At 37.1% G+C, this 26,060-nt stretch overlaps 1 protein-coding gene and 1 long non-coding RNA gene across 2 annotated transcripts; both read left to right on the top strand.

Annotated features, from left to right (window-relative positions):
- Positions 1-2,426: 2,426 nt before the first annotated feature.
- Positions 2,427-8,920, top strand: LOC121788020 (cullin-4-like). Its single transcript, XM_042186871.1, has 17 exons — positions 2,427-2,875; positions 4,375-4,490; positions 4,559-4,905; positions 5,045-5,225; positions 5,353-5,475; positions 5,567-5,854; positions 6,261-6,386; positions 6,496-6,597; positions 6,692-6,745; positions 6,914-7,020; positions 7,098-7,158; positions 7,246-7,377; positions 7,479-7,616; positions 7,687-7,767; positions 7,858-7,938; positions 8,032-8,112; positions 8,555-8,920. The coding sequence occupies exons 1-17, from the start codon at positions 2,530-2,532 to the stop codon at positions 8,666-8,668; spliced, it is 2,478 nt and encodes an 825-aa protein (XP_042042805.1). The 5' UTR covers positions 2,427-2,529; the 3' UTR covers positions 8,669-8,920.
- A 14,831-nt stretch (positions 8,921-23,751) lies between these two features.
- On the top strand, positions 23,752-25,307 carry LOC121787005. Its single transcript, XR_006047237.1, has 3 exons — positions 23,752-24,151; positions 24,357-24,409; positions 25,197-25,307. It is a non-coding gene; the product is annotated as an uncharacterized LOC121787005 (long non-coding RNA).
- Positions 25,308-26,060: the final 753 nt, after the last annotated feature.

Here is a 26,060-nt window from a genome sequence, read left to right as displayed (position 1 = left end):
CTTTATTTAAGAAATTTGGGCTTAATAAATTAATTGAATGATTAAATTAAGTTGGGCTCCACTTAATTTGTTTTGGGGCTTTAAAATATTAATTTGAGTGATAAGGTGGAGAATTTGGGTTTTGTAAATAAATCATTGGGTTGATATTTTAATTAATTGTGGGGACTTGTTTAATTAATTTTAGAATATTTCCAAGGCCGAAATAAATATAAATTCTCGGTGGGAAATTATTACGATAAGTTAATCATGGGATTGAATAACTTTTTAGGAGTTATTTAATTAATTTCGAAATAATTTTGAAGTATGAATAATTTATCCCAAGCCCGGAAAACATATTTTTTTTTCTTAGCAAAGGGAAATAGTTGCGATAGTTCAGTTATGCGCTTAAAATTTTTTTTGGGATTTTTGTTCGATATTATGATGGAAAATACAAGCAGCCAACGGAGGAATTATGGGCGTAAGCGGCCGACCGGCATCGCCCGCGACGCCTCGGGCGGCCGCTAAGGAAATGGAAAGAAAGAGGGAGACGACGTTCTCAAGTCACAGAAATAATTAAGTTTAATAAAGAAGTGCTATTAATTAAATTTCCCAATTTAATTAATATGCAAGCTTCTAAAATTTTCTAACGGTGAACAAATGATAAAAGAAATAAAGTAGGGGCATGCATTCCTATAAGTATGTGAATTTCTCGGAGTCTTATTAGTACGTTGTTTGTTTTCAAAAGGCTATCTCCGTGAGTTAAGGGTGGAGTCAGGAAAATTCAAGTTAAGGAAACTAAACGATCAAGGTGAGCTTTCCTATACTAAAAATACAAATCATATTTTATGAAAACACGAACGCATGTTCGTGATTCGTAAAAATGTTGTCTTGTCATAAATATTTTGTATGATGCCTATCTGTTGGATACGGCCAAGTGAATTATGAATGATGATATATGTGAATCGAATTCGGGTCCCAGTGAGGGTGGTGTCCCCGCTCGGACTAGTGTATACAAGCTACCTCTGTCATGTTGGGCAGAGCAGGTGACCGAGGAAGGTGGCCACCTTCCCGGTACAAGGATACCTCTGACATATTGGGGCAGAGAAGGTGACCGTGGAAGGTGGCCACCTTCCCAGCACATGTATGTAAGGTGACCGTGTGAGAACACCATCTCAACGGCACAATGTGATCAGATATGGCTAACTACAGGAAAAAGGGACTGCTGTCCAATGTGATATTTTTAGTAAGCTCGGGTCTTTTCAACAACACCCCGAGTGTTACTGTGATTATGGCTTGATAATATTTTCAAATGTATATGTGTAATTTTCGGCAATGTGTTCACTGAGTACTTTTTGTACTTAGCCCTGCATATATTTCTAAATGTGCAGGTTGAGCAGCGAAGTGGTGGAGGAAGTGCTATTGAGACAAGACATTTAATTCAGTCAGATTTTGATTCTCGGAGGTTCATGTCTTAATACATGGAACCGCGTTCATTTGCTTCTGTTGTGCATTTTAAAAGACTCAAGTCTATTTTGTTCAAAACTCTGATATTTTGAAATTTTTTTTCAAACAATTACTCGAGTCTTCATGATCGAGTATCTTTCTTCTATGTATCAGCATTTAATTAGTCATGTCTCGCAACCAATGCTTGATTTTATTTTTCCCCTTATTTCTTCCCCGCTTCTTTAATCCTCCCCTAGTCGCGATCAACCGTGTTTTCTATCCTTAGAAAATGCGGTCGTGACAGTTAATGGAGTGAATGTGGAGATGAGGGAGTAAGTGGAGGTGGGTGGTAATTGACCGAAAAATGTGGGTGGTGGGGTGGGTGAATGAAGTGGTTTTTTTATGTCCATTTTTGGTAATTTTGAAATGAGACAAATTATGTGGGATGGACTGAAATGAAAAACTGGGACAAATTATCTGGGATGGGGGGAGTACTTTGGAGTTTGAAGTGTTTGGTGAGTTTTGTAGAAAAAATAGATAAAAATAAACAAAATTGGCGAAGTTAGGTCGTAGAGGCAAAGGCCCGCCGAGTCGCATGAGTTCATCAGACCACTCGGGTGGTGTCAAAAATTGATCTTGGTGTTTCTAGTAGGTTACACTCGTTCGGGTGTCTTTATGCAACAAACTAACATAAGCGGATTTAAATCCAAAGCATCCGCCATGATTATTTGATGAACATGTATGGCAAAATAAACGTTACTAGGACTATTTAAGAAGAGTAATTAAAGTATAAAAAAAATTAAATTCTTGGGCTAGCTGTTCCACCCATTGAGATCCGCGGTAGATACTATTGATAATTACCAAAAAAATATAAAAAAATGTAAAGTTCAAAAAAAAATGTTTAAGTTCTCTAAAACTATTCACCAATTAATTATACTTTATACACCAATAAAAACCAGAAGTTTAAAAAATAAAAATAAAAAACACGTTATTCCATTTTCCATCAAATTCTTGCAAAATCAAAAACACAAAAAAGAGCTTCTTCTCTCCTATAATGAGGAAGAGCTGGAGCTTCCCTTGAGAGCAGATTCATCACTCTTTCCTCTTATGTCTCACCCCGCCTCCACCTCCACCTCCAACCCCAGCAAACGCTCCTCCTCCTCCCCCCATTCCGCCGCCGCATCTCCAATTCTCCCCGCGATGAAGAAGGCCAAGTCCCACAATACTCCCCACGTCCACTTCTCCGACTCCCCCGCCCTCTCCCCGATGATTGAGGACGATCCCACCGACGCCGCGCTCGAGGCCTCCTCCCCCTCCAGCGCCTTCGCCCGCGCCGGCACCGCCTCCGCTGGCGGCGTCACCGCCTCCGCCGGCGGCGTCACCGCCAATTTGTCTAGGAAGAAGGCCACCCTTCCGCAGCCCACGAAGAAGCTCGTAATTAAGCTCAATAAAGGTTTTTTTTTTAATTTGGGGTTGGATTTTTTGGGGGCATTTCAATGCTGCTGATTGTGAAATTGGCTAGTGTCTGTTGAGTGTGGATGAATTTGGTGAGAGATTTGGAGTTTATTGGCTGAATTTTGCAGTTTGTGCTTGTTTGGGGATTTTTAGGGTTTTTATACGTTTGTCTGATTGGGGTCTTGCCGTTTTTGAGGTGAATGAATTGATTTTTTTTAAGTATGTTGGCTTGGATTGTAACGTGTTTGTAGTGTGCGGAGATCTGGGATTGTTTCAACTTCTAGAAATGAATTTAGTGGAATTTTTTTGTTTCATTTTACTGAAATGTACTCTTAAAAAATGAAATTTAGGAGTGTTAGATTAGTGTCTATGTTTTTTTAGTATTTTTCTAGTTTTGGTGTTTATGACCTTAATTTAGGAGCTGGAATATAGTGCCCTTTTTCAGATATGAATACTGGGCTGAATTTCTGATTGTTTTATCTTGTAATGTTTATGAAGTAACCTGCATATAAGAAATAGGAATACGAATTTACTGGCTATACGGATTTTGTTTCTTTGGCTTTAGTGTTATATGGGTGCGGCTCACCTTTCAACGGTGGCTAATAATCTGCTTTAAATCGGATGTTAATTTTATATGAAGGTACTTATTGGCTTTTCTACTTTGACAGTCTTCTGTAGAGTATAATAATCTGGAATTTAGTCAATAATAAGATTGAATCTACACGGATACCTAAATGGCAGAAACATATAATAGGCAAACTAATTGCTAGTCACTTTCTAATTCTTGCAGGATATAACTGTGGAATTCTACTATAAATAGTTAGTTTGGAGGAGTGTTTTTCTTTAACATCCACGGTGTCATGTCAATTGCTGTCTTTTAAGAACGTCTTCTTGTGAAGTGTGATTACATAATTTTGGAATTTGAAATACTATCAGTTAGCAGAAGTTGCAAGCAGATGAGATATACAAATGGAAATTGTGCTAACAAGATATATTGTTCATGAGAGTTTGTCAGGGATCGCATTTGAACTTTTGTAAATATGATGTAAAAGCAGCTTGCTTGAATTAGGCTTATTGAGTTCACTAATATGTCTTTCTCGTGTAAATGATTAGTGGGGCTTAGTAGTCACTTTTGGTGTATTGCATTTGATCTTGGTGAGGCATAAGTTAAAGTTGCATTCATGATGTGTTAAGATTTAACTACTTAATGTAGTATATTTTAAGCAGTTCATTCATACACATCTATTGATGAATGTTACCTTGATGAAAGTGGACAGATTTGAAACTGTAGAAAATTCGTGGGATGCCTGCTGTGCAAATTGTAACTGCCTTTTCTTTTATTGTTAAATGCGGTGTGAATGATAATGTAGAATCAGCAGTTAATGGGATCGTAAGTTTGAAAAGTGATAGGAGACTGTATTCAACTCTTTCAGTCTCATGTGAAATCTATTATAATTTTCACAAGTTTTTATTAGTTCTTGTTTTTTGTTTCTGAAGCCAAACCGATGCTGCCTGTTAATTTTGAGGAAAATACTTGGGCAACACTCAAGTCGGCTATCAGTGCCATATTTTTGAAGCAACCCAATCCATGTGACTTGGAGAAACTCTATCAGGTAAATTTATGCTCTATTTTCTCCCCTAGGGTATTGGTAAATGCTGACTCGGTGATTATCATCTTAAGGCGGTGAATGACCTTTGCCTGCACAAAATGGGGGGAAGTCTCTATCAGCGGATCGAGAGGGAGTGTGAAACCTATATATCTGCTGCCCTTCAATCTTTGGTTGGCCAAAGTGAAGATCTGGTTGTTTTCTTATCACTTGTTCAGAAGCAATGGCAGGATTTTTGTGACCAGATGCTGATGATCCGGGGTATAGCATTATATTTAGATAGAACATACGTGAAGCAAACAACGAACGTTCGCTCACTGTGGGACATGGGCTTGCAGCTTTTCCACAAACATCTTGTCCTAGCTTCAGAAGTGGAGCGTAAAACCGTATTCGGTCTTCTAAAAATGATTGAGAGTGAAAGGTACTTTGCAGCTTTCTGGTTTACACACATTTTGTTTAATGATGGTTGTGCTTACAGCTTTTGCCTATAACTGTGGAGATTTCAATGGTTTAAGAATTGCCTTGATTCTATATTAATTGCCTAATTTTCTTAACTGCAGACTAGGCGAAGCAGTTGATAGAACTCTCCTTAATCATCTATTAAAAATGTTTACTGCATTGGGTATCTATCCAGATAGCTTCGAAAAGTCATTCCTTGAAGGTACATCTGAGTTTTATGCAGGCGAAGGTGTCAAATACATGCAGCAGGCAGATGTTCCAGATTATTTAAAGCATGTAGAGGTACGAATTCATCCTGCTTTGAACATTAAATCTTCCCTGCTTCGTCGAGTTCAGTCCATGCGTCATTTAGTAATGTGTTTTGTCCTTCTAAGAACTGTTAGAAACTTATTTGGCTGTGTTTTCCCAGATGAGGTTGCAAGAAGAAAACGAAAGATGTCTAATTTATCTCGATGCAAATACAAGAAAGCCACTTGTAGCGACTGCAGAAAGGCAGCTGCTCGTGCGCCATGTAACTGCCATTCTCGATAAGGTGGCTGTTGTGGACACAATTACAAACAGTAATAACTTTCTTTCCTTGGGCTTATGTACGAATAGCCTAGTAATCCTGATCTACTTTACAGGGTTTCATGACACTTATGGATGGCAAGCGCATCGATGACCTTCGGAGGATGTATATGCTCTTTTCCAGGGTTGATGCTCTTGAATCATTGAGGCAATCCCTGAATCAGTATATCCGAAGAACTGGCCAGAGTATTGTCATGGATGAAGAGAAGGACAGAGAGATGGTGTCGAGCTTATTGGAATTTAAGGCTAATCTTGACAGAATATGGGAAGAAAGCTTCTCCAAAAATGAAGCATTTAGCAACACCATCAAAGATGCTTTTGAGCATCTCATTAATATCCGGCAGGTATATGAGCAAGGAGAATATGAAAGTAATTATTGGCTTGTTTGCTTCCTATTGTCATTTCAACCATACAATAAAATCATGTTTCATAGTACCATTTTCAGTTATTGGTTTTGATGGGGCCTACCTAAACTTTTTAAAACTATTTCTAACCATGAATCTGGTGCACACCTTGCATAAGTATAAAGATTAAAATAGTTTTAAAATTTCAAAATAAATTATCCAAAACGTATCTCATCTCCTCAAAGAAACTAAGGCAACATTGTGAAGTCAGATGGTTAAATTGATCACTGGGGTTGGTTTCATGTTTCTGATTGGACTGGAAGCTGAACTTTCATAGCCATTCGATTGATCATACTGATCTGATCAATTTATCTTAGTAACTGTCTGATAATATGCTCTCTCCCAGAATTGGCCTGCTGAGCTAATTGCCAAATTCGTTGATGAGAAGCTTCGTGCTGGAAACAAGGGTACCTCAGAAGAGGAATTGGAGGGTACACTTGATAAAGTGTTGGTCTTGTTCAGATTTATCCAGGTGAATGCAAGCTTGCAAGCTTTAATTATGATCTGAATTCTGTCATTGTTCATTTACTTTGAACTTAGCAAATTTTGTTGCTAAATTTTATTTCTCACTCCTTTATTAGGGTAAGGATGTATTTGAAGCTTTCTACAAGAAAGATCTTGCTAAAAGGCTCTTGTTGAGTAAAAGTGCTTCTATTGATGCAGAGAAATCTATGATTACTAAGGTAAACTTTTCTTTTCTGTAAATTCCTTGACTTGCACCAGTTTTATTTTATTTTTATCAGCAGGAAAGTAAAAGATTGTGATATGTTATTGCAGTTGAAAACTGAGTGCGGCAGTCAATTTACCAACAAACTCGAAGGAATGTTCAAGGTGTGTATCAGTTTTGGATTTGAAAGCTCGATGGCTAATGTATTTATAACCATAATTTTTATGTAGCGAATTATTCAGAATGTGTATAAGTTTTGGTTTATTGACTCATTTTCCAAAAAGTTCTAACACTCTAGGGGATATGTTTGAATTGCTTCTGCCACAATCCAGGACATCGAATTGTCTAAAGAGATTAACGAATCATTCAAGCAATCATCTCAAGCTCGGACTAAACTCCCGTCTGGGATTGAGATGAGCGTTCATGTCTTAACCACTGGGTAAGTTATATTTTATTGCTTCCCTATTGATATCAACCTCAAATACCTATTCACTTGGTCACTGAAAAAATCTACAGTTATTGGCCTACCTATCCTCCCATGGATGTACGGCTCCCACACGAGCTCAATGTTTACCAGGTTTGATAGGTTTGTAAATAATTAAACATTATTGAATACTACTGTCCCGTGGAATAACGTCTCCCATGTCGCCCATTTTTTTTTCAGGACATTTTTAAGGAGTTTTACTTGAGCAAGTATAGTGGGAGGCGATTGATGTGGCAAAACTCGTTAGGCCATTGTGTTCTTAAAGCAGATTTCCCTAAGGGTAAAAAGGAGCTCGCTGTTTCGCTGTTTCAGGTCAGTTTTGTTGAGATTATAAATTGTGCTGCTATACAAGTTTCTTTTCTTTCCGTTTAGCATTGCCTTTAATTATATATCACATTCGTTCTGTGACACAGACTGTTGTATTGATGCTGTTCAATGATGCACAAAATCTTTCCTTTCAAGATATAAAAGAAGCTACAGGTATCGAGGATAAAGAGCTGAGAAGGACTTTGCAGTCCCTCGCTTGTGGGAAGGTTCGCGTCCTTCAAAAAGTGAGTATTCGTTCTCTTTTTCTTGGCCATTGGAATCTATTTCTTTTCAGTAATAGAACTGCTCTTGCAGATTCCTAAAGGCAGAGATGTTGATGATGATGATTCCTTTGTCTTCAACGATCAATTTACTGCTCCCCTTTATCGTATAAAGGTAGGGCACTTTTTTTTCTCATCGGCGATCCTTGCGATTGACAGTCTTATTAGTATAGCGGATTACATGGCTGACCAACTCTGTAAGCAGGTTAACGCGATTCAGATGAAGGAAACAGTTGAGGAGAACACAAGCACCACAGAAAGGGTTTTCCAAGATCGGCAATATCAGGTCTGATCAAAGACATCTAATCTCTTTCTTTATTGAAATCATCTTGTTTCATCCACTAATTCAGTTGGCGCTTTACTATTCATGATCGTACAGGTCGATGCTGCTATCGTTCGTATAATGAAGACTAGAAAAGTGCTGAGCCACACACTACTGATTACTGAACTCTTTCAGCAGGTAATGAAATTGCTCAAACTCTACATATATATACTGTCTTGGGCTAAGCCTATTATCCTAGGGTAGAGCGTTTCGGATCGGTTTGGTTCGGTCTTTTAGAACTTAGAAGTGACTCTGAGCTTGGTTTCTTAATCTTTTATTTTAAATTTTAGCACCAAAATAAGGTAACATAACATCCCAAATTTTACATGAACATTCTTTAAAATTATTTAATTTTGTGTTAGTGAGATGTGAAATAACAAAAAAAAAATTACATTTGAATCTGGTTGGTAGTTGCCACCTGGGTTTTCGGGTCATAAAACCGAACTGACCAAAATCAAACTCAATATAAAGATTTGATTTGGTTCACCGGTTTTGGTTTCGTTTTGTTCTCCCCTAATTTAAGCATAAAAAAGTACTCCTTGTTATTGAAATCCATGCCTGTCTTTTGTTGATGATACAGCTCAAGTTTCCAATAAAACCGGCTGACCTGAAGAAGAGGATTGAGAGCCTCATCGACCGAGAGTACCTGGAGCGTGACAAAAACAACCCACAAATATACAACTACCTTGCGTGAAAAAGTCATCACAAGGTAACATCATTTTTCCTTGTAAAAGCGGCATGGGACATACGCGGTTCTGATCAACCTGTTCAAAGCTCATCGATCCGATAAAACTGTGTACAGGAATTTATAGCTGTTTCCAATCCCTTCTCTTTTTTTTTGTTGTCATGCTCAATGTAAGTATATTTCTTTAAAAAAAGCTGTCTTAAATCTCTGAACAAGAAGAGTTAACACTCATTTCAATAGATTTTACATGTTATTCTCTTATATTTCCAGCATATAAATTTTCGCATGTGTCTATTGTTGTTTTTTTCAGAGATGTGAGAAATATATGAAAGTTTGTCCCCCCTACCTTAAACATTGCAGCAGCCCACCTCTCGTAGGGATCGTGCAATTAGGTCTTGTAGTTTCTGTACTGAATAAACTACGCTCCTGTAATGTTTTCCCTCATCTTGTGGATGCTCGATATATGTTAATTTTGTATTTGGTTGTGATTGGAACTCAAGAGTCGACCTTAGGTCATGACGAGTTGAGCTGCAGTATGGCACACGTGCCAAATTCATAGGTAGCTCGCTATAGTATGTTGGCCTCAATCCACCGTTCGCCCTCTCCTCAAGCACAGGTTAGAATGGAGCCTGCTCTGATATCACTTGCTGTCCGACTACTCTTCCATGAACGCGGATTGGGAGTTGGATTCATTTTTCGTAATTTATTTTGCAAAGGCTTGCTTATAGAAGAGAACCAAAGAAATCGAAATCACATGTATGGCTTGAGTATGTATGGAAGTCAAATAGTATTACTATAATTGTAGCAGGATCACACTTATATTATTGATCTTTTATCTATGTACCTTGTTAAGGAATGTAAAGAGCATATAGAGCCCCAAAATAGGCTGAGGCTCGGTTGCATGTGGGAAAATGGCGAAGCGCATAGCGCACTCACCTGCAGTTGTGGTGGCGACCGGTGGGTTCCGCGGCACTATTACAGGTGTTTCCGAGGGGTGATTTTTTTATTATTTATTTTAATACATTATTCTATCGTTAAATACCTTCATTCTTCTTTGAGTAATTGGATGGGAAAATTATGATCAATTGCCGAAATTTGGTACTTCTCATGACCTTTAAAGTTGGTCGGATTAATCACGAACTTTAACAATTATGTGAATTTCTCAATGTGATTATTTTTGGTCATGGCTATACTGACTTGAATTAAATCTAATGTGGAGTTATTAATTTCTAAGTAACAATCCAAATTATTTAGCCTCTAATTTTCAAGTAATAATCTTGTGTGAAATTCGCATGATTGTTAAAATTCGTGATTTATCCGACCAACTTTAAAGTTTATAGAAAATACTAAATTTCGATAATAGTTTATGGTTTTTTCGACCAATTACCCTTTGGTATGTCATATTTTGACTAGTCATGATACAATTCATGATAGTTGTCTTAAGGCCACTTGCAACGCGTTACGCGGGTGGCCTGTATTTTGTTCATGCGTGACGGAACCGGGACGGGACGCGTTGCAGCGTCTCGTCCCGTCACCAGCCCGCCCCCAGCCCGTCACCAGTCCCATTCCGCCTTGACGAAACGCGGGACGGCTCGCCACGCGCCGAGGCGACGTGGCGAGCTCCCAGGCCATGCGTGACGCCCACTCGCCGGCCCGCGAGTGAGATTCGTCACACTGACGCAATAAATAATTTTTTTAAAAAATAATTAAAATTAAAAAAATAAAAAATAAAAAAATTGGCAAACGGTAATGTTACCGTTTTTATAGTCGTTTCAATTTTTTTTTACTCTATAAATACTCCTAATTCATCCTCATTTCACACACAACTACACATCTATTCTTCCCAAATCATCTCCATTTCCTCTCCAATTTTCATCTCAAATCATCTCTTTTATTCTTCCCCCAAATTTAATCGATCTCATGGATCCGTATGAGCAAATTCGTCGAATAATGGAAGAATCACTTGAAGAAGATCGACGCCGGGAGGCGGAGGAAGCCGCGCCGCCCCAAAGACGCTCCCGGACTTACATCCATCGTAACCGGAAGGAAGCCACCGCAAGGTTAGTCCGCGACTACTTCTGCGATAACCCGATGTGGGGAGATACCTACTTCCGTCGCCGTTTCCGCATGCGGCGACCGCTATTTCTCCACATCGCAAATACATTGGCGGCCCGGGAAGAGTTCTTCCAAGAAAGGTTCGACACCGTCGGCTGTCCCAGCCACACGACGCTGCAGAAATGTACTGCAGCAATCCGTCAGCTTGCGAATGGACAAACGACGGATGTGTTCGACGAATACCTCCACATTGGAGACAACACTGGGAGAATGTGCTTGCTCCAATTCTGCAAAGGAGTCCGGGCAGCCTTCACCGACGAATTTCTCCGGAAGCCAAGCACGACAGATTGCCCGTTCCTGCTCCGCCTTCACGAAGAAGTGCACGGATTCCCCGGGATGCTTGGCAGCGTCGATTGCATGCACTAGCAATGGAAGAATTGCCTGGTGGCGTGGAGGGGGTCGTACACGAGCGGCCACAAAGGCACCCACCCCACCGTTATATTCGAGGCTGTCGCCGACTACCGGCTATGGATCTAGCATGCGTACTTCGGGGTCTCCGGCTCGAACAACGACATAAACGTGCTCCAGCAATCCGACCTCTTCGCCGAAGTTTTGGATGGTAAAGCGTCGGCCATCAACTTCACCGCTAACAACCGACGCTATAGAATAGGGTACTATCTTGCCGACGGCATATACCCGAAGTGGCCAACCTTCGTGAAGACGTGCGCTAGGCCTGTGAACGCAAAGCAGACGCTTTTTGCGCAGAAGCAGGAGGCTGCTCGGAAGGATGTGGAGCGAGCGTTCGGGGTTCTCCAAGCGCGCTTCAACATTATCAAAGCCCCGTCTCGTTCGTGGTTCATGGAGAACATGGTCGACATCATGTATACGTGCATAATCTTGCACAACATGATTGTCCAAGACGAAGGACCCGATGCGGGAAATTGGTTCGACCCCGAAGCCCCCGGAAGCTCAACCGCTAGTAGTCCGCCTCGAAGTGGAGTGCATCCGTCTATACAAGAACGGTTGTCTATTCGGGCAAGGACACGTGACTCTTCCGCCCACGCCCAACTCCAAGATGATCTCATGGAGCACATTTGGGCAAACTTTGGTAGAAGAAATTAAATTATGTATTTTTAATTTTTTTAGGATTTTTAATTATGTTTTTTTAAATTTTTTACGAATTTTATGTTGTAATGTTATCTTATTTTTAATGAAGTGTGTTTTTATTAATTGAATTTGGTGGAAAAAAATAAAAAAATGAAATTGAATGAATAGTAATTTAAGGGACGGTTAAGGGACGGAGGGTTGCAGGCTCCGTCCCTTAGTTAAGGGATGGAGTAAAAAAGTACAGTGGGTCCTGCAAATAGTGTTTTAAGGGATGGTTAAGGGACGGTATAGTGGCAGCGTTGTGGATGACCTAATTTCAGTTAGCTAGGAATGTGATCAATTGCTAACTAATTAGCAATCCAAAACTAAGATCAATTTTTAACCATTAGATTAGGAAATCTAGTGGTTGATATAATGTCAAACGGATTATATTTTAAATTTAAATAATTATTAAATAAATTAAAGGGTATTAAATTCAATTCTCTCTTATTAAAATTATCCTAAAACTTTAAATTTACGTAACTCTCTCGATTTAAATTATTTTTTTCGCACAAAATATATCAAATTAAAGATAATTTTATAAGGATTCTAATGATATCTCAATTGCATATGTTCCAACGACGTTCGGATGATGAAATTTGATGATTTTTAGTTCAGTTTTCATATGTTGATAAACAGATTTTTTTTATCAACAAATACATCTAAAAATCTCAATATAATGCACTGTAAAATCTCAATATAATGAATGTAAAATCTCAATATAATGCATGTAAAATCTCAATAAAACTGTGTTGATATTTTCGTATACTTGGGTTGAAATACTCATGTCATTGTGTTCATATTTGTAATACACTATGTTTATATACAAAAACACGAAAATTATGATATGATAACAGAATGACGATCTTGCCCTTTTGTTGATATTTTGTCTACTATTTATTAAAATTCATAAAATTTAATCTCAACCACTCATTTTAAAATATAAGGGTGAAGATTTGGTCTTGATTGTGGATTATGATGCTATAAGCAATATAAGAGAACCCCAATTAGTTAATTTATATATTTTGGGTGTTCGGTAGATTAAGATAATTGTGAATTATCTTATTTAAGTGTTTGGTGCAATAAGTCACAAACAAGAATTAAAATTATGATTGTCAAAATCATCCTTATTAAGTTCAATTAATTACTAAACCATCCTTATTTTGCCCTAATAATTTCAATATTGAATTGCTACTCTGTCGATTCTATGTGAAAAGTGTTCACTCATGGATTGTGCTTTTGGACAATAATTAGTTGTAGGTTGACAATGTTGCAGCATATTATTTACATTTTTTTGTTCATTAATCCCAAATATTAATTCTGCACTACAATTTGTAAAAAGTTTGCCTTATAAATTATAAAAAACTCTTTATCAAATGCACGTTCTTTAATAAAGAAAAAACGTATATGTATAATAAGTACTCCATATGAAATTTCTATGTATAAGCATTGATTAAGCTTTGATTAGCTTGGATAATTTTTTGTTTGTGCATATTTTATCAAGTGTCAAATTCAAATTTTGTATGTGCTAATTTTTTGAAGTTTAAATAGGTTGAGGATTGAACAAAATTGTAATTTTTTAATAAAGAAAAAGGACGTCTTCCAAAAGCAATTTTCTTCAAATATTACGTAATTATAAGTAGAAGATAATTATGAAATTATAAGTATAATATAATATAATGTAAAGAAAGTGAGAACAACAAATTCACCTCAACAAAAACCATAAAATGATGGAGGCCTTTATGTTTGTTCTAGATTAGAAAATTTGATGGGTAAAAATATACTTGTAAAAATTAACTAGGTATCCCATATATGTAACATAGCAAAATGGGTGGTTACATATATAATTGAAACCTAGGTTTTTCAGTGGGCTTTATGTGGGCCGGATACAAAACACGGGCTATTAAGATTAGTAACATAACTACCAAATGCACAAATAAACTCAGATTAATCCTCTTATCTAGCCGTAACATAGCTACCAAACAGCCCCTTAAATTATATGGGTCTAGCTGTTTTGGCTTGAGCTGAGGAAGATAGGTGTTGTATCTACTTCATGTGTTGGGAGTGTGGATTGTTGTCTTTTGCTTTCGAAAGACTTATCATCGTCATTTTTATTAGCTTGAGCATTTATCTTAAATAACAAATTAAAATTATGTCATGGACTAAATGTTGGAAATATTGCAGCCTTTACACGGACAAACTCTTGCTATTACAAAAGAACAACAAACTAGAAGGTAAATAAAACGAAGTAAGTACAATAAAAAGAACAAGATGCAAACTATAGTCTTCTTCAAGTCGAGTCGAGGTATCCCTCTCTCCGCAAGACGAGATACGCCCCGGCTAGTGCTCACGGATTGACGCAACGTCCCCAAAGATGAAACGACTTTCCTCCTACCGAGTTGAAGCACCTCAAACTCGTAGGCTCCGGCGAACTTAAATTGGAGGCAAGAACCGAGCAATGCAATGTTCCTAAGTGCGAACTAGAATGCTTGAGAGCTAGAGAGAGGAGAGATTGATTTGTTGGTGTGTTCTTCCACTCTAAGATCAAGCCTATTTATAGGCTAGAGAAAGCACTAGAAAGGCCTTTCAATCAAGTTATCTCTTTATGTATTTGGGGGTTACCTAAGATGAAAGGCTATAGGTCTTGGTCACATCAAAGGTCTCACACATTTTCCACATGTTTCCAACACTAAAAAATCGCCACACTTTTATGATGTGGGCTTTGTTCGAGTAATGGGGATAGATGATGAGCTTAACAATGTGAAAAAGAGTTTTTTTTTGTTTAATAGAGTATCCATAAGTGGATCTAGGACTATTCTTCGCGCAGATTTATAGGCACCTCGAGTGGTGAAACAATTAGTCGAAGGATTTAAAATTACTCCATACCTAAAAGCAGGGATCAATCTCCTTACTATTTAATTAAGGATAGACTATTTCCATGCCACTAGACTGCACTCCTTAGATTCGAAAGATAGTCGTTTAAATCCAATTATATGCCTTTAGACAATTTTTAAATCTTAGGCTCAACGAAATCTACAAAAGACCACCAACTACTTTAGTTATACGTTTCCAGAGTTTTGGATGCTTTTTGTTTACATTTCCTAACTTCCTCTATTAGGCCATCTGCAACGCTGTCTTTTATCCGTCCCTTAACCGTCTCTTAAATTACTATTCTTGGGCCCCACTGTACTTTTTACTCCATCTCTTAACTAAGGGACAGAACTTGCAACCCTCCATCTCTTATCCGTCTCTTAACCATCTCTTAAATTACTATTCATTCATTTTCATTTTTTATTTTTATTTCCAACAAATTCAATTAATAAAAACACATTTCATTAAATAAAATAAATTTACAACATAAAATTCTTAAAAAAATAAAAAAACATAATTAAAAATCCTAAAAAATGAAAAATACATAATTTAATTTCTTCCGCCCACTCTCACTAATTTAAAATCTTTAAAGCTCAAAGAAGCAGAAGAACGACGATGATGTGCGTGTACCGGTTGCCAAATCTTTCCCAAATGTGCTCAATTAGATCATCTTGGAGTTGGGCGTGGGCGGTAGAGTCACATGTCCTTGCTCGAATAGACAACCGTTATTGTATAGACGGATGCACTCCACTGCGAGGCGGACTACTTGCGGTAGAGCTTCTGGGGGCTTCAGTGTCGAACCAGTTTCCCGCCTCAGGTCCTTCGTCTTGGACAATCATGTTGTGCAAGATTATGCACGTATACATGATGTCGACCATACTCTCCATAAACCACGTGCGAGCCGAGGCTTTGATAATGTTGAAGCTCACTTGGCCCCGAACGCCCTCTCCACATCCTTGCGAGCAGCCTCTTGCTTCTGCGCAAAAAGAGCTTGCTTTGCGTTCACAGGCCTGCTGCACATCTTCACGAAGGTTGGCCACTTCGGGTAGATGCCGTCGGCAAGATAATACCCCATTTTATACCGCCGGTTGTTAGCGATGAAGTTGATGGCCTGCGCTTTACCATCCAAAACTTCGGCGAAGAGGTCGGATTGGAGGAGCATGTTTACGTCGTTGTTCGATCCGGGGACCCGGAAGTATGCATGCCAGATCCATAGCCGGTAGTCGGCAACGACCTCGAGTATAACGGTGGGGTGGGTGTCTTTGTGGCCGCTCGTTTACGACCCCCTCCACGCCACAGAGCAATTCTTCCATTGCCCAGTGCATGCAATCGACGCTGCCGAGCATCCCAGGGATTCCGTGCACTTCTTCGTGAAGGTGGAGCAGAAACTGGCAATCTGTCGTGCTTGGCTTCCGGAGAAATTCGTCGGTGAAGGCTGCCCGGACGCCTTTGTAGAATTGGATCAAGCACATTCTCCCAGTGCTTTCTCCAATGTGGAGGTATTCGTCGAACACATCCGCCGTTTGTCCAGTCGCAAGCTGACGGATTGCTGCAGTACATTTCTGCAGCGTCGTGTGGCTGGGACGGCCGACGGCGTCGAACCATTCTTGGAAGAACTCTTCCTGGGCTGCCAATGTATTTGCGATGTGGAGAAATAGCGTTCTCCGCATGCGGAAATGGCGACGGAAGTAGGTATCTCCTCAAACCGGGTTATCGCAGAAGTAGTCGCGTACTAACCTTGCGGCAGCTTCCTCCCGGTTACGATGGATGTAAGTCAGGGAGCGTCTTTGGGGCGGCGCGGCTTCCTCCGCCTCCCGGCGTCGATTTTCTTCAAGTGATTCTTCCATTATTCGACGCATTTGCTCATCTGGATCCATTAGATCGATTAACTTTGGGAGAAGAATAAAAGAGTTGATATGAGATGAAAATTGGACTGGAAAGATAGATGATTTGAGAAGAATAGATGTGTGTTTGTGTGTAAAATGGGGATGAAATATGAGTATTTATAGAGTAAAAAAATAAAAATAAAAAATTGGGAAAACGGTCGAAAAACGGTAATATTACCGTTTTCGAATTTTAATTTTAATTTTTTTATTAAATAAATCATTTAAAAAAATGATTTATTGCGTCAGCGTGACGAAACCCACTCGCGGGCAGGCGAGTGGGCGTCACGCCTCGCGCCGGAGGGCACCACGTCGCGCGCGCGCGTGGCGAGACAGCTCGCGAGCTGTCTCGGCGAGCCGGGTGCCTCGGCGCGCTGGGGATGAGACGGGACGCAGCAACGCGTCCCGCGCCCGTCTCGTCACGGAGGGACGGGGTTCGAGCCACCCGCGTAACGTGTTGCGGGTGGCCTTACTCTATCTAAAATCACATTATTAACTAAAATATCGAAATGCTACCGTAAATCAATTTTAGACATCCAAAATAGACACGCATTGATGCAAAGTAGCATAGGGAATTATAGAATGTATCAGTTCATCATAGAAAAAGAAAAGTAAACAACTTATGCGAATAGAGAATAGTTAACTAATTTCTGAGTTGCTCTTTAAATAATTATGAAATTTCTTATTCTATTTACTTATAAGCTGTTCGGTTTCAGAATTATATATCGGAATTAAAAATGTAATCTATACATATATAAAAGTTGAGTTTTGGGGCATTTTGGGAATTAAAAATTTTGGTTTAGGATTATAATAAATTAAATGAAATTATAATGTGTATGGTTTTTATTAATGTTATAATAAATTAATAATTTAGGGGAGTGGAAGTGGAAAAGTTATAAATTTTGACTAACGGCTGATTGCCTTTAATTTTAATTAATTTGATCACATTAAGAATCATTCATTGCATTAATTTCTTGAAATTTTGAAACGTTTACAATGATAATATAAATTGTATGCTTGAAAGTTGAAACATTTACAATTATGCAAAAAATTGAACTTTCATAATGATTAAATAAAATTAAATATTATTAACAATGATTAAATAAAATTAAATATTATTAACGAATATGTAGTGTCACCTATCAATCATAATATTAAATGTGCATAAATATCATTATGAATAGTATAAATATAGAGGAGTCTCGTGACTATTTTTTTGCCTATAAATATGATATTTTGAAACTTACTATCCACACATTCTCAAGCTTGGTATTTTTGTTCTTATCATAAAAAAGAATGGTTCCACACCTTGCTAATTGATCGGGAGCCTTTATTCGGTTATGATAACTCAAGCTTGATATTTTTATTCTTGTCATAGGAAGAAAGGTTGAAAGTATTGAACTATTTCATACCTTGCTCAATGATATATAGTCTTCCACAATTTATTCGGTTAACAAAATTCGTTGCATTTATTTTATCTCATGAAATCAAAATCAATGTCTATTAGTTTATAGTGTTGATCGTGTGATTTGTTGTTTTGAGGTTCGGTGATGTACTTAAAGAACAAAGGATTTTTTTGTTTAATTTCAGGTTTATTATTTGTTGTTATTTAGTGTAGTTCTATTTTTTTTTCCGACAATGTTGTTAGATTATTCTTTTAGTTATAGGGATGAACCATTAAGCTATTCATCGAATAGGCTCCAATTGCCCTTATATTATATTATTATTATTATTATTATTATTATTATTATTATTATTATTATTATTATTATTATTATTATTATTATTATTATTATTATTATTATTATTATTATTATTATTATTATTATTATTATTATTATAGGTTGAGTAGTATGAATTATCAATGCTTTTGGTAAATTGAATGTATTATAGTTTATTTTGTATTTAATTCTTATTTAATGTTTGGATTTTAATATGGTCTAAATCGTTTAGCTAACTGTTTTTATAATTTATTACCCGGTGTCAATATTTTAAATTTATTGTTATTAAATGTATAGAATATATAAAAAGTAGTAATAACTTCATTTGAATTTGTCTAACTTTGATTTAAACCTGTTTATTTACATTATAGAATTTTTATATAGAAAATATTTCATGAGATGTTATATTTTCACCTCTAATATACTCCCTCCGAAATTATCTTATTTGTGGACGACAAGAGTTTTAAGGAGAAATTGGTAAGTAAAAGAGATTTGAGAAAGGTAGATAAGGGAGAAAAAGAGAGAGAGAAAAAGTAAGAAACGAAAGGAGAAAAAATGGATAAAATTTGAGTTTTATTTTTTCAATGGTAGTACTATTATTTTATTTTTTTAGCACATCCTAAATGACAAAATATGACTATTTTTCGTGAACGGGTGGAGTAGTATTTTTAATTATTATGACATGTTTGTTTGAGCATAAATTAGTGTTGTAATAATTATAAAAGGAACCTTATATTATAGGTGATCGTTTTTTCTTCTCAAAATTTAATCAAATGTTGTTTTAAATGATTCCCACTCATGCATTGTGTATTTGAGCTATCCAAATATTTATAATTTAATAGTCATTCAAGTTTAATAGTATGTTGAAGTTGTATAATTCGTAGTTATTATATAGAGTACATATTTTGTTTATAATTTTAATATAATAATAATAATTTTTATTATTATTAATTTACAAACTAAACTCAATGTTTTAAGCAAATAATTTGTTGATCCAAAACTAATTAACAGTCATAAAACGTATGCCAACAAAAATGCCATTGTGAAGTATAAGGAGATTGTGGGGTATTTAGGAAATGCCATTTTAAATTTAAATATTATAATTTAGATCAAACTGATTATATTAATTAATTTACACTACATCATCTTATCCGGCAGTTTGTTTAGACTATAAATATAGATATTGTCGATGCCCCTGTTACTAGAATATTTATTTAATCTATTAAATTATGAAATGTATAGATATATATTAGAAAAATCAGTTTAAATTATACAGGAAAAGAAACGGCTACATTTATAGAAGGAATGAAATGAGTGTTTTTGGCCTTTTACTTTCTATCTCTTCTAACCTCTGTCATTATAATTGGGAATTAAAACTTTTGGTTTGGGATTATAATTAACAATAATAAAACGTATGCCAACAAAAATGCCATTGTGGAGTACAAGGAGTTTGTGGGGTATTTAGGAAATGACATTTTAAATTTAAATATTATAATTTAGATCAAACTGATTATGTTAATTAATTTACACTACATTATCTTATCCGACAGTTTGCATAGACTATAAATATAAATATTGTCGATGCCCCTGTTACTAGAATATTTAATCTATTAAATTATGAAATGTATAGATATGTATTAGAAAAACCAGTTTAAATACAGGAAAAGAAACAGTTGCATTTATAGAAGGAATGAAATGAGCGTTTTTGGCCTTTGACTTTCTATCTCATCTAACCTCTGTCATTATAATTTTATGATTTATGATTTTTTAATTGTATGACTATTCACATCTTTATTTTATCTATATAAAAAGAATAGAATTGTTGGCCGATTAGGTTTCTCCACTAATTAAAATGATGTCTCATGCTTCATTTTTTGCCCTATAAATATGACATTAGATGATTTGATCTATCCACGCATACCTACTTACCTTATACAACTCAAGTTTCATCTTTTTGTTCTTCCCATGAGTAGCAAGGTTCATACCATGGAACCATTCCACACCTTGCTTGATGATCTACAACTAACGAAAACCAATTCGATTATCAAAGTCCTTTGTATCCATGTCTATGAAGTTGCCGCTCTTAGAGACAAAACCAATATCGTGAGTTTAGAATGTGTGCTTCGGCTCATTTGTTGGTCATGATGATTATATTTTAACGTTAAGGGTTTAGGATTTAGGTTTTAAGGTTTGGGTTTTTAGTATATTAGGGTCACTATATTGCAATGTAATGAAGCTCGACTATGATAAAGTATAGTACTAATTTAAATGGATACAGAATAAAAAAAAATTACACACAATTTTGTGACAATATTATTCTGCGTCGGCGCTTTTATACTTCAAAATACAATTTTAAAACCGTTTTGAGGTTTAAAAAGCTATCGTCCAATTTTAAAACTTGCAATACTATCAATTTATTTTCGGAATCAAAACTTGATCTTGTGTTAATCAATTAACAATTTAAAATCGTATGATAAAAAAATATTTCGTCGTGCATCGCACGTGGGTTAAAACTAGTTAATAGTTATAATGTCTTTAGTTCATGAGATTGAATTTTACAAGTCAATTCTAAATGAATAATTATGTGATAGTTAATAGTTATAACCATCTTTTTAACTAAAATAATCTAACAACTCAGCACTACAACTCATGATTATGCAACAAACCGAACAGTCATTTAATATATTGATGAATCATGGAGACCAGTGAGATTTTAATAAATGCAGAGGAACTTTTCAAACGTAAAATAAGGGTTTCCTGAAAAAATAAGTAAGGTGTTTTAATGAATTCTAACTTTATAAGAGGATAGTTCAGGGAAATAACATCTATTTTACAATTAACATCACAAAGCAAGTGCCTTCAATTTATTATTGGAAGTGGATAGCTTGCATCGACCATTAAATTCCATATATAGTTTTCATCCGCAGCGCTGTCTCTTAACCGTCTCATCTCTTAACTATTCATGGGCCCCACTGTACTTTTCACTCCATCTCTTAACTAAGAGACAGAACCTGCAACCCTCATCTCTTATCCGTCTCTTAACCATCTCATCCCTTAACTATTCATTCAATTTCATTTTTTATTTTTATTTCCAACAAATTCAATTAATAAAAACACACTTCATTAAATAAAATAAAAATTACAACTTAAAATCCTAAAAAAATACATAATTAAAGTCGTGGCAAAATAAATAAAAAAAGACATAATTTTAAATACAATTTTATAGAAATTATAAAAACTACTCCACTTACGAATCATCCCCTGGAGGCGGAATACCAAGTTGTCACGCCAGATACACAATGCCGGCATGATGGGCTTGAAATTAGGCAGGCGTCATGCGGGAAGTGTCCGCCATCGTGGCGGTGAAGTACATGGACATTAAGGAGGAGGGCGACCCTTGGGAGCCCGCCTGGCTTGATTCGCCGCGGCCCCTCTTCCCTCTAGCCGCCTTCGCCGCCTTGGTTCCTTGCGGCAGACGGCGCCCACGGGAGGAACCCCCCTGCATCGTCCTTCGTGCTCTCAACCTCCTGCGAGGCAACTTTTTGTGCGCCGCTGCCTGAACCGCCCCCACTACACAAGTATTGGCCACCTGCAGTGTGCTTCGTGCGCTTCGAGGTCGAGCCCTTGCTGGACTGGACACCGCCGGCCCACCTTGCCTCGTCTTTGACGACCTCCCAAACATCGACATGTTGGAATTCTTTGCCGGTGTCGTCGAAATAGACTCGCAAAGCCGATCTCAGAATGTCGGCTCCCGTGGCTCCGCTTTGGTAATGAGCCGCTTCAGTCTTGTAGATGCCGCAGAATTTTTGACCTCTCTGTCGACTTGGTCAAAGTGAGCGCGGAGCATCTTCAATGTGCGGCGGCGGAACCCCTTCGGCTTAATCTCGTTGTAGGCCTCGGTGACCTTTTCCCAGAAGCACTTCCGGGTTTGTTGATTTCCGACGATGGGATCGTACCAGACGCTGATCCAGGTGTTGTACACAGCCATCGTGTCCTTGCGGCTGTACGGATGCCAGCCTACATCCTCCTCCTCCTCGCCCGCCTCCGCCTCTTCCTCCAAGGCGTCGAATGCCCTGGAGCTTCCACCGCCTTGTCCTCCTTCCGGAGTGGGTTCATCTGGATAATCCTCCCTAATTTGGGATAATCCCTGCGAATACCTCGGGGCGGAGGGACGAGCGTATCGAAATGGGGAGGTTGGTACCCCACTGGCGTCGACGAGCCTTGGGTGCCCGGCGTAGAGGAACCGGAACCCGAACCACCCAATACATTGTACATGCCCCCCAGTCGCCAAACGCGTTGGAGCCGCCACCGACAGAGTTTCCGTCACCGGACATTTTGTGATGAAAATTGGAGAGGTTAGATGACAATTGGAGAGGAATTGAAGATGATTAGAGAAGAATAGATGTGTGTTTGTGTGTGTAATGAGGATGAAATATGAATATTTATAGAGTAAAAAAATATTTAAAAAAAAAAGAAAAAATGGTCGAAAACGGTAATATTACCGTTTGATTATTTATTTATTTATTATATTAAATTCAATTTTTTTTAAAAAAAATGATTTATTGCGTTAGCGTGACGAAGCCCATTCGCGGGCCGGCGAGTGGGTGCCAGCGCGCGCCACGTCGCGCGGGCGCGTGGCGAGACGGCTCGCCATCCGTCTCGGTGGGACGGGCGTCTCGGCGGGATGGTGACGAGACGGGACGCTGCAACGCGTCCTGTGTCCGTCTCGTCACGGAGGGACGAGATAAGAGACACCCGCGAGATGCGTTGCAGGTGCTTTAAAGTTAATTAATTGTAAAATAAATAAAAATGGAGGGATTAGATTGTTCATAATCTAAGAGAGAAAAACGTTTATATTATATGCTAAAACAATATCGACAAAGGGTACTTTAGCATGCCTAACTTGATTGATGAAATTGAGTTGCACTGTTGAATTAAAGAAAAAAACATTACACGGTTTTGGTGTGGTGTGGTGTAATGTTGAACTAGTATTCAATTACAGCAAGATGAGCATGGGTATAATAAACTTTTATTTATCAAAGCACAGAAATATTGGGATTTTCGTTCAGAAGAATTCGACATCAATGGTGAAAAAATGATTTTAAATACTTATATTGTTAAGAATGAATGAGTTGAGATATTTTCCAAACTTAATCTTATTGGAGATGATAAAAAAATATGGAGGTCATTTTTAGGTATGGCTGAGAACATTGTTAATTTATTTTAAAATCATTTTAAAAGAATAGACTAAAGTGATTTATAAATGACCTCAAATCCAATTTTTTTAATTGACCTAAAAATTAACTAATATATATATATATATATATATATATATATATATATATATATATATATATATATATATATATATATATATATATATATATATATATATATATATATAGGGGCACCTTATTCTCCTTTTCACATCTTACATCCTTTTTCCTTCTTAATAATACCCGTTAGATCTAGGGAATCGACGGATCACATTGTTTCAATAAATCTACTTCCGTGTTGCATTATAGAAGGTTCGTAAATGCATTATAGGGGTAATCTAGACATTTTGGCCGAATATGAACCGCCATATTTTTGGAATACACGACTTTCGTGGGATTTGAAACGATCTCAATCTTCTTCTTTCTTCATTCATTATTCTTTCACCCCATCCCACTCCTTCCACTCTCTCCACAACCAAAACCCTAGACAACTCCCTCCCAGCGCCGCGTCTGAAGATTGGGGATTTTGTCGACCAAATTTCGGAGGAAATAGCTATCACCGATAACATCTACTCAGAAACACCGATTCGTTTCTACTAGGTATGTTTCCATAGTGATTTAGGCGTCTTTTTGTCGTGATTTTGCAGACCCACGTTGTTAAAATTGAATCTTTGAATGCGCCGAGGCACAGAAATCTCTGAAATTAGTTGTTCGACTAGGGTTGTCACTGATTATCCTGACGTAGAAATTGTGTTGTGTTAAATAGGGATGGAATTAGGTCTCTTATATTTCCGTTGTATGCCAGGTTCAAAATGCCGAAAAGAGGTCATCCGCGCTCCCAAGCATCACAGGATGCAGGTAATTTGTCGTCGCATCTTGTGCTTTTCAGTATCGGATTAGTTTATTGTGTATAATGGTATTCCCATGTCTGTGTGTTGTTTGTATTAACTGTGCTAGAGAATAAAATAGTTAAGATTACTGTGTGCATTTTTTAGGGCATACGGTACATTATGTATCATTATCTATGCATTATATTGCTGTTAACATGGAGTGTTGTTTGTATTGTTACAGAGGATTCAGATTGAGGATTAAATATAGGTTCTTTACAATGTGAATTGACAGTTATAATTATCTGGTTGATTTTATGCATTATGGCTAAGATTAGTATGCTCCATTAATTGTTCTTACATCATCAGTTTTTCCTTGCTGTACGTAGTTATCCGCATTAATCTCATCTGATTTTGTTTTTTTTTATCTGCATTGCATTATGTCAAAGCATAACAGCATACATTCCAGGTTTTGTTGCATTTTAGAGGTGTAAGTAGTGTCATCTGTGATGTACAATATAATGTTATCAAAAAATTTTATGTGCATTATTTAACTTACACTATGCATTATGTAACATGATATATGCATTGTAGTCAGTATTTTAAGCATTATTGCCGGTCTTAGCTGTCGTGGTTAAGTTTAATACATTATTTATTATGACTTACGCATCATATGTTGTGGTATATGTATTAATGGTGTTAGCTGTGGTGTTTAAGTTTAATTCGTTATTTATTGTGACTTAAGCATCATATATTGTGCTATACATATTAATCAGTAATCAAATTCAGTTCATGATGTGTTTTTCGGTCCATTTCAGATAACCAGCTTAGAGTCGACAAAGACAGTGTTGTCGACGACATTATTCCCGTGGCGCTAGCAAAAAGATTTAGGGAGAGGTTAGCCGAGATAGGCCCTGGGACCTCTGGTAGTTAAGGTGAGCCTAAACCACCTACGGGGCGAAAACTTAGCACAGTCTTTGTTGGAAGACTTAGCACTTTAGATATTTTTACAACCTTGAATACACTGAACAGTGTTTTTGAGCATAGTCTTTCTAATTTTGATCTTGTGAACACTCAGCCGAACCGTATGTGCATTCTTTTTAATCAGACGGATACAAATACTTTGTGTGTAATTGGTGTATTATGTTCTTTGTCTTGTTTGTAATATTTTTTTTGTCTGTATAGGTGGCCAATTAACTCTCGTAATGCTTAACACATGCCAAATAATGCACTAATCTTTTTGCGCAATGCAATGACAACACTAAATAATGCATTTTTATTATACACCTAATAAATTAAGCCCCGTATGTAGTACGCCTTTATTTTATGTATATCATATCTGCTTATAATGTAAGTATTCGTATTAGATTATGCATTACAAAACTTTGTTTGAGTATTTTACACAAATAATGCAACAATCGTTGTGCGTAATGCTATCGCCTCAACTAAATAATGCATTCGTTTATTGCACACCTAATAATTTAAAACATATATATACTACGCCTGAATTGTATGTGCATCATATCTGCTTATAATGTAAGTATTCGTATTAGATTATGCATTACAAACGTTGTTTGTGTATTTTACACAAATAATGCAACAATCGTAGTGCGTAATGCAATGGCAACACTACATAATGCATTCGTTTATTGCACACCTAATAATTTAAAACATATATATAC

This window comes from Salvia splendens, chromosome 22, assembly GCF_004379255.2.
Source record: "Salvia splendens isolate huo1 chromosome 22, SspV2, whole genome shotgun sequence".
Taxonomy (NCBI): Eukaryota; Viridiplantae; Streptophyta; class Magnoliopsida; order Lamiales; family Lamiaceae; genus Salvia; species Salvia splendens.
This window is presented reverse-complemented; position numbering and strand designations above follow the sequence as displayed.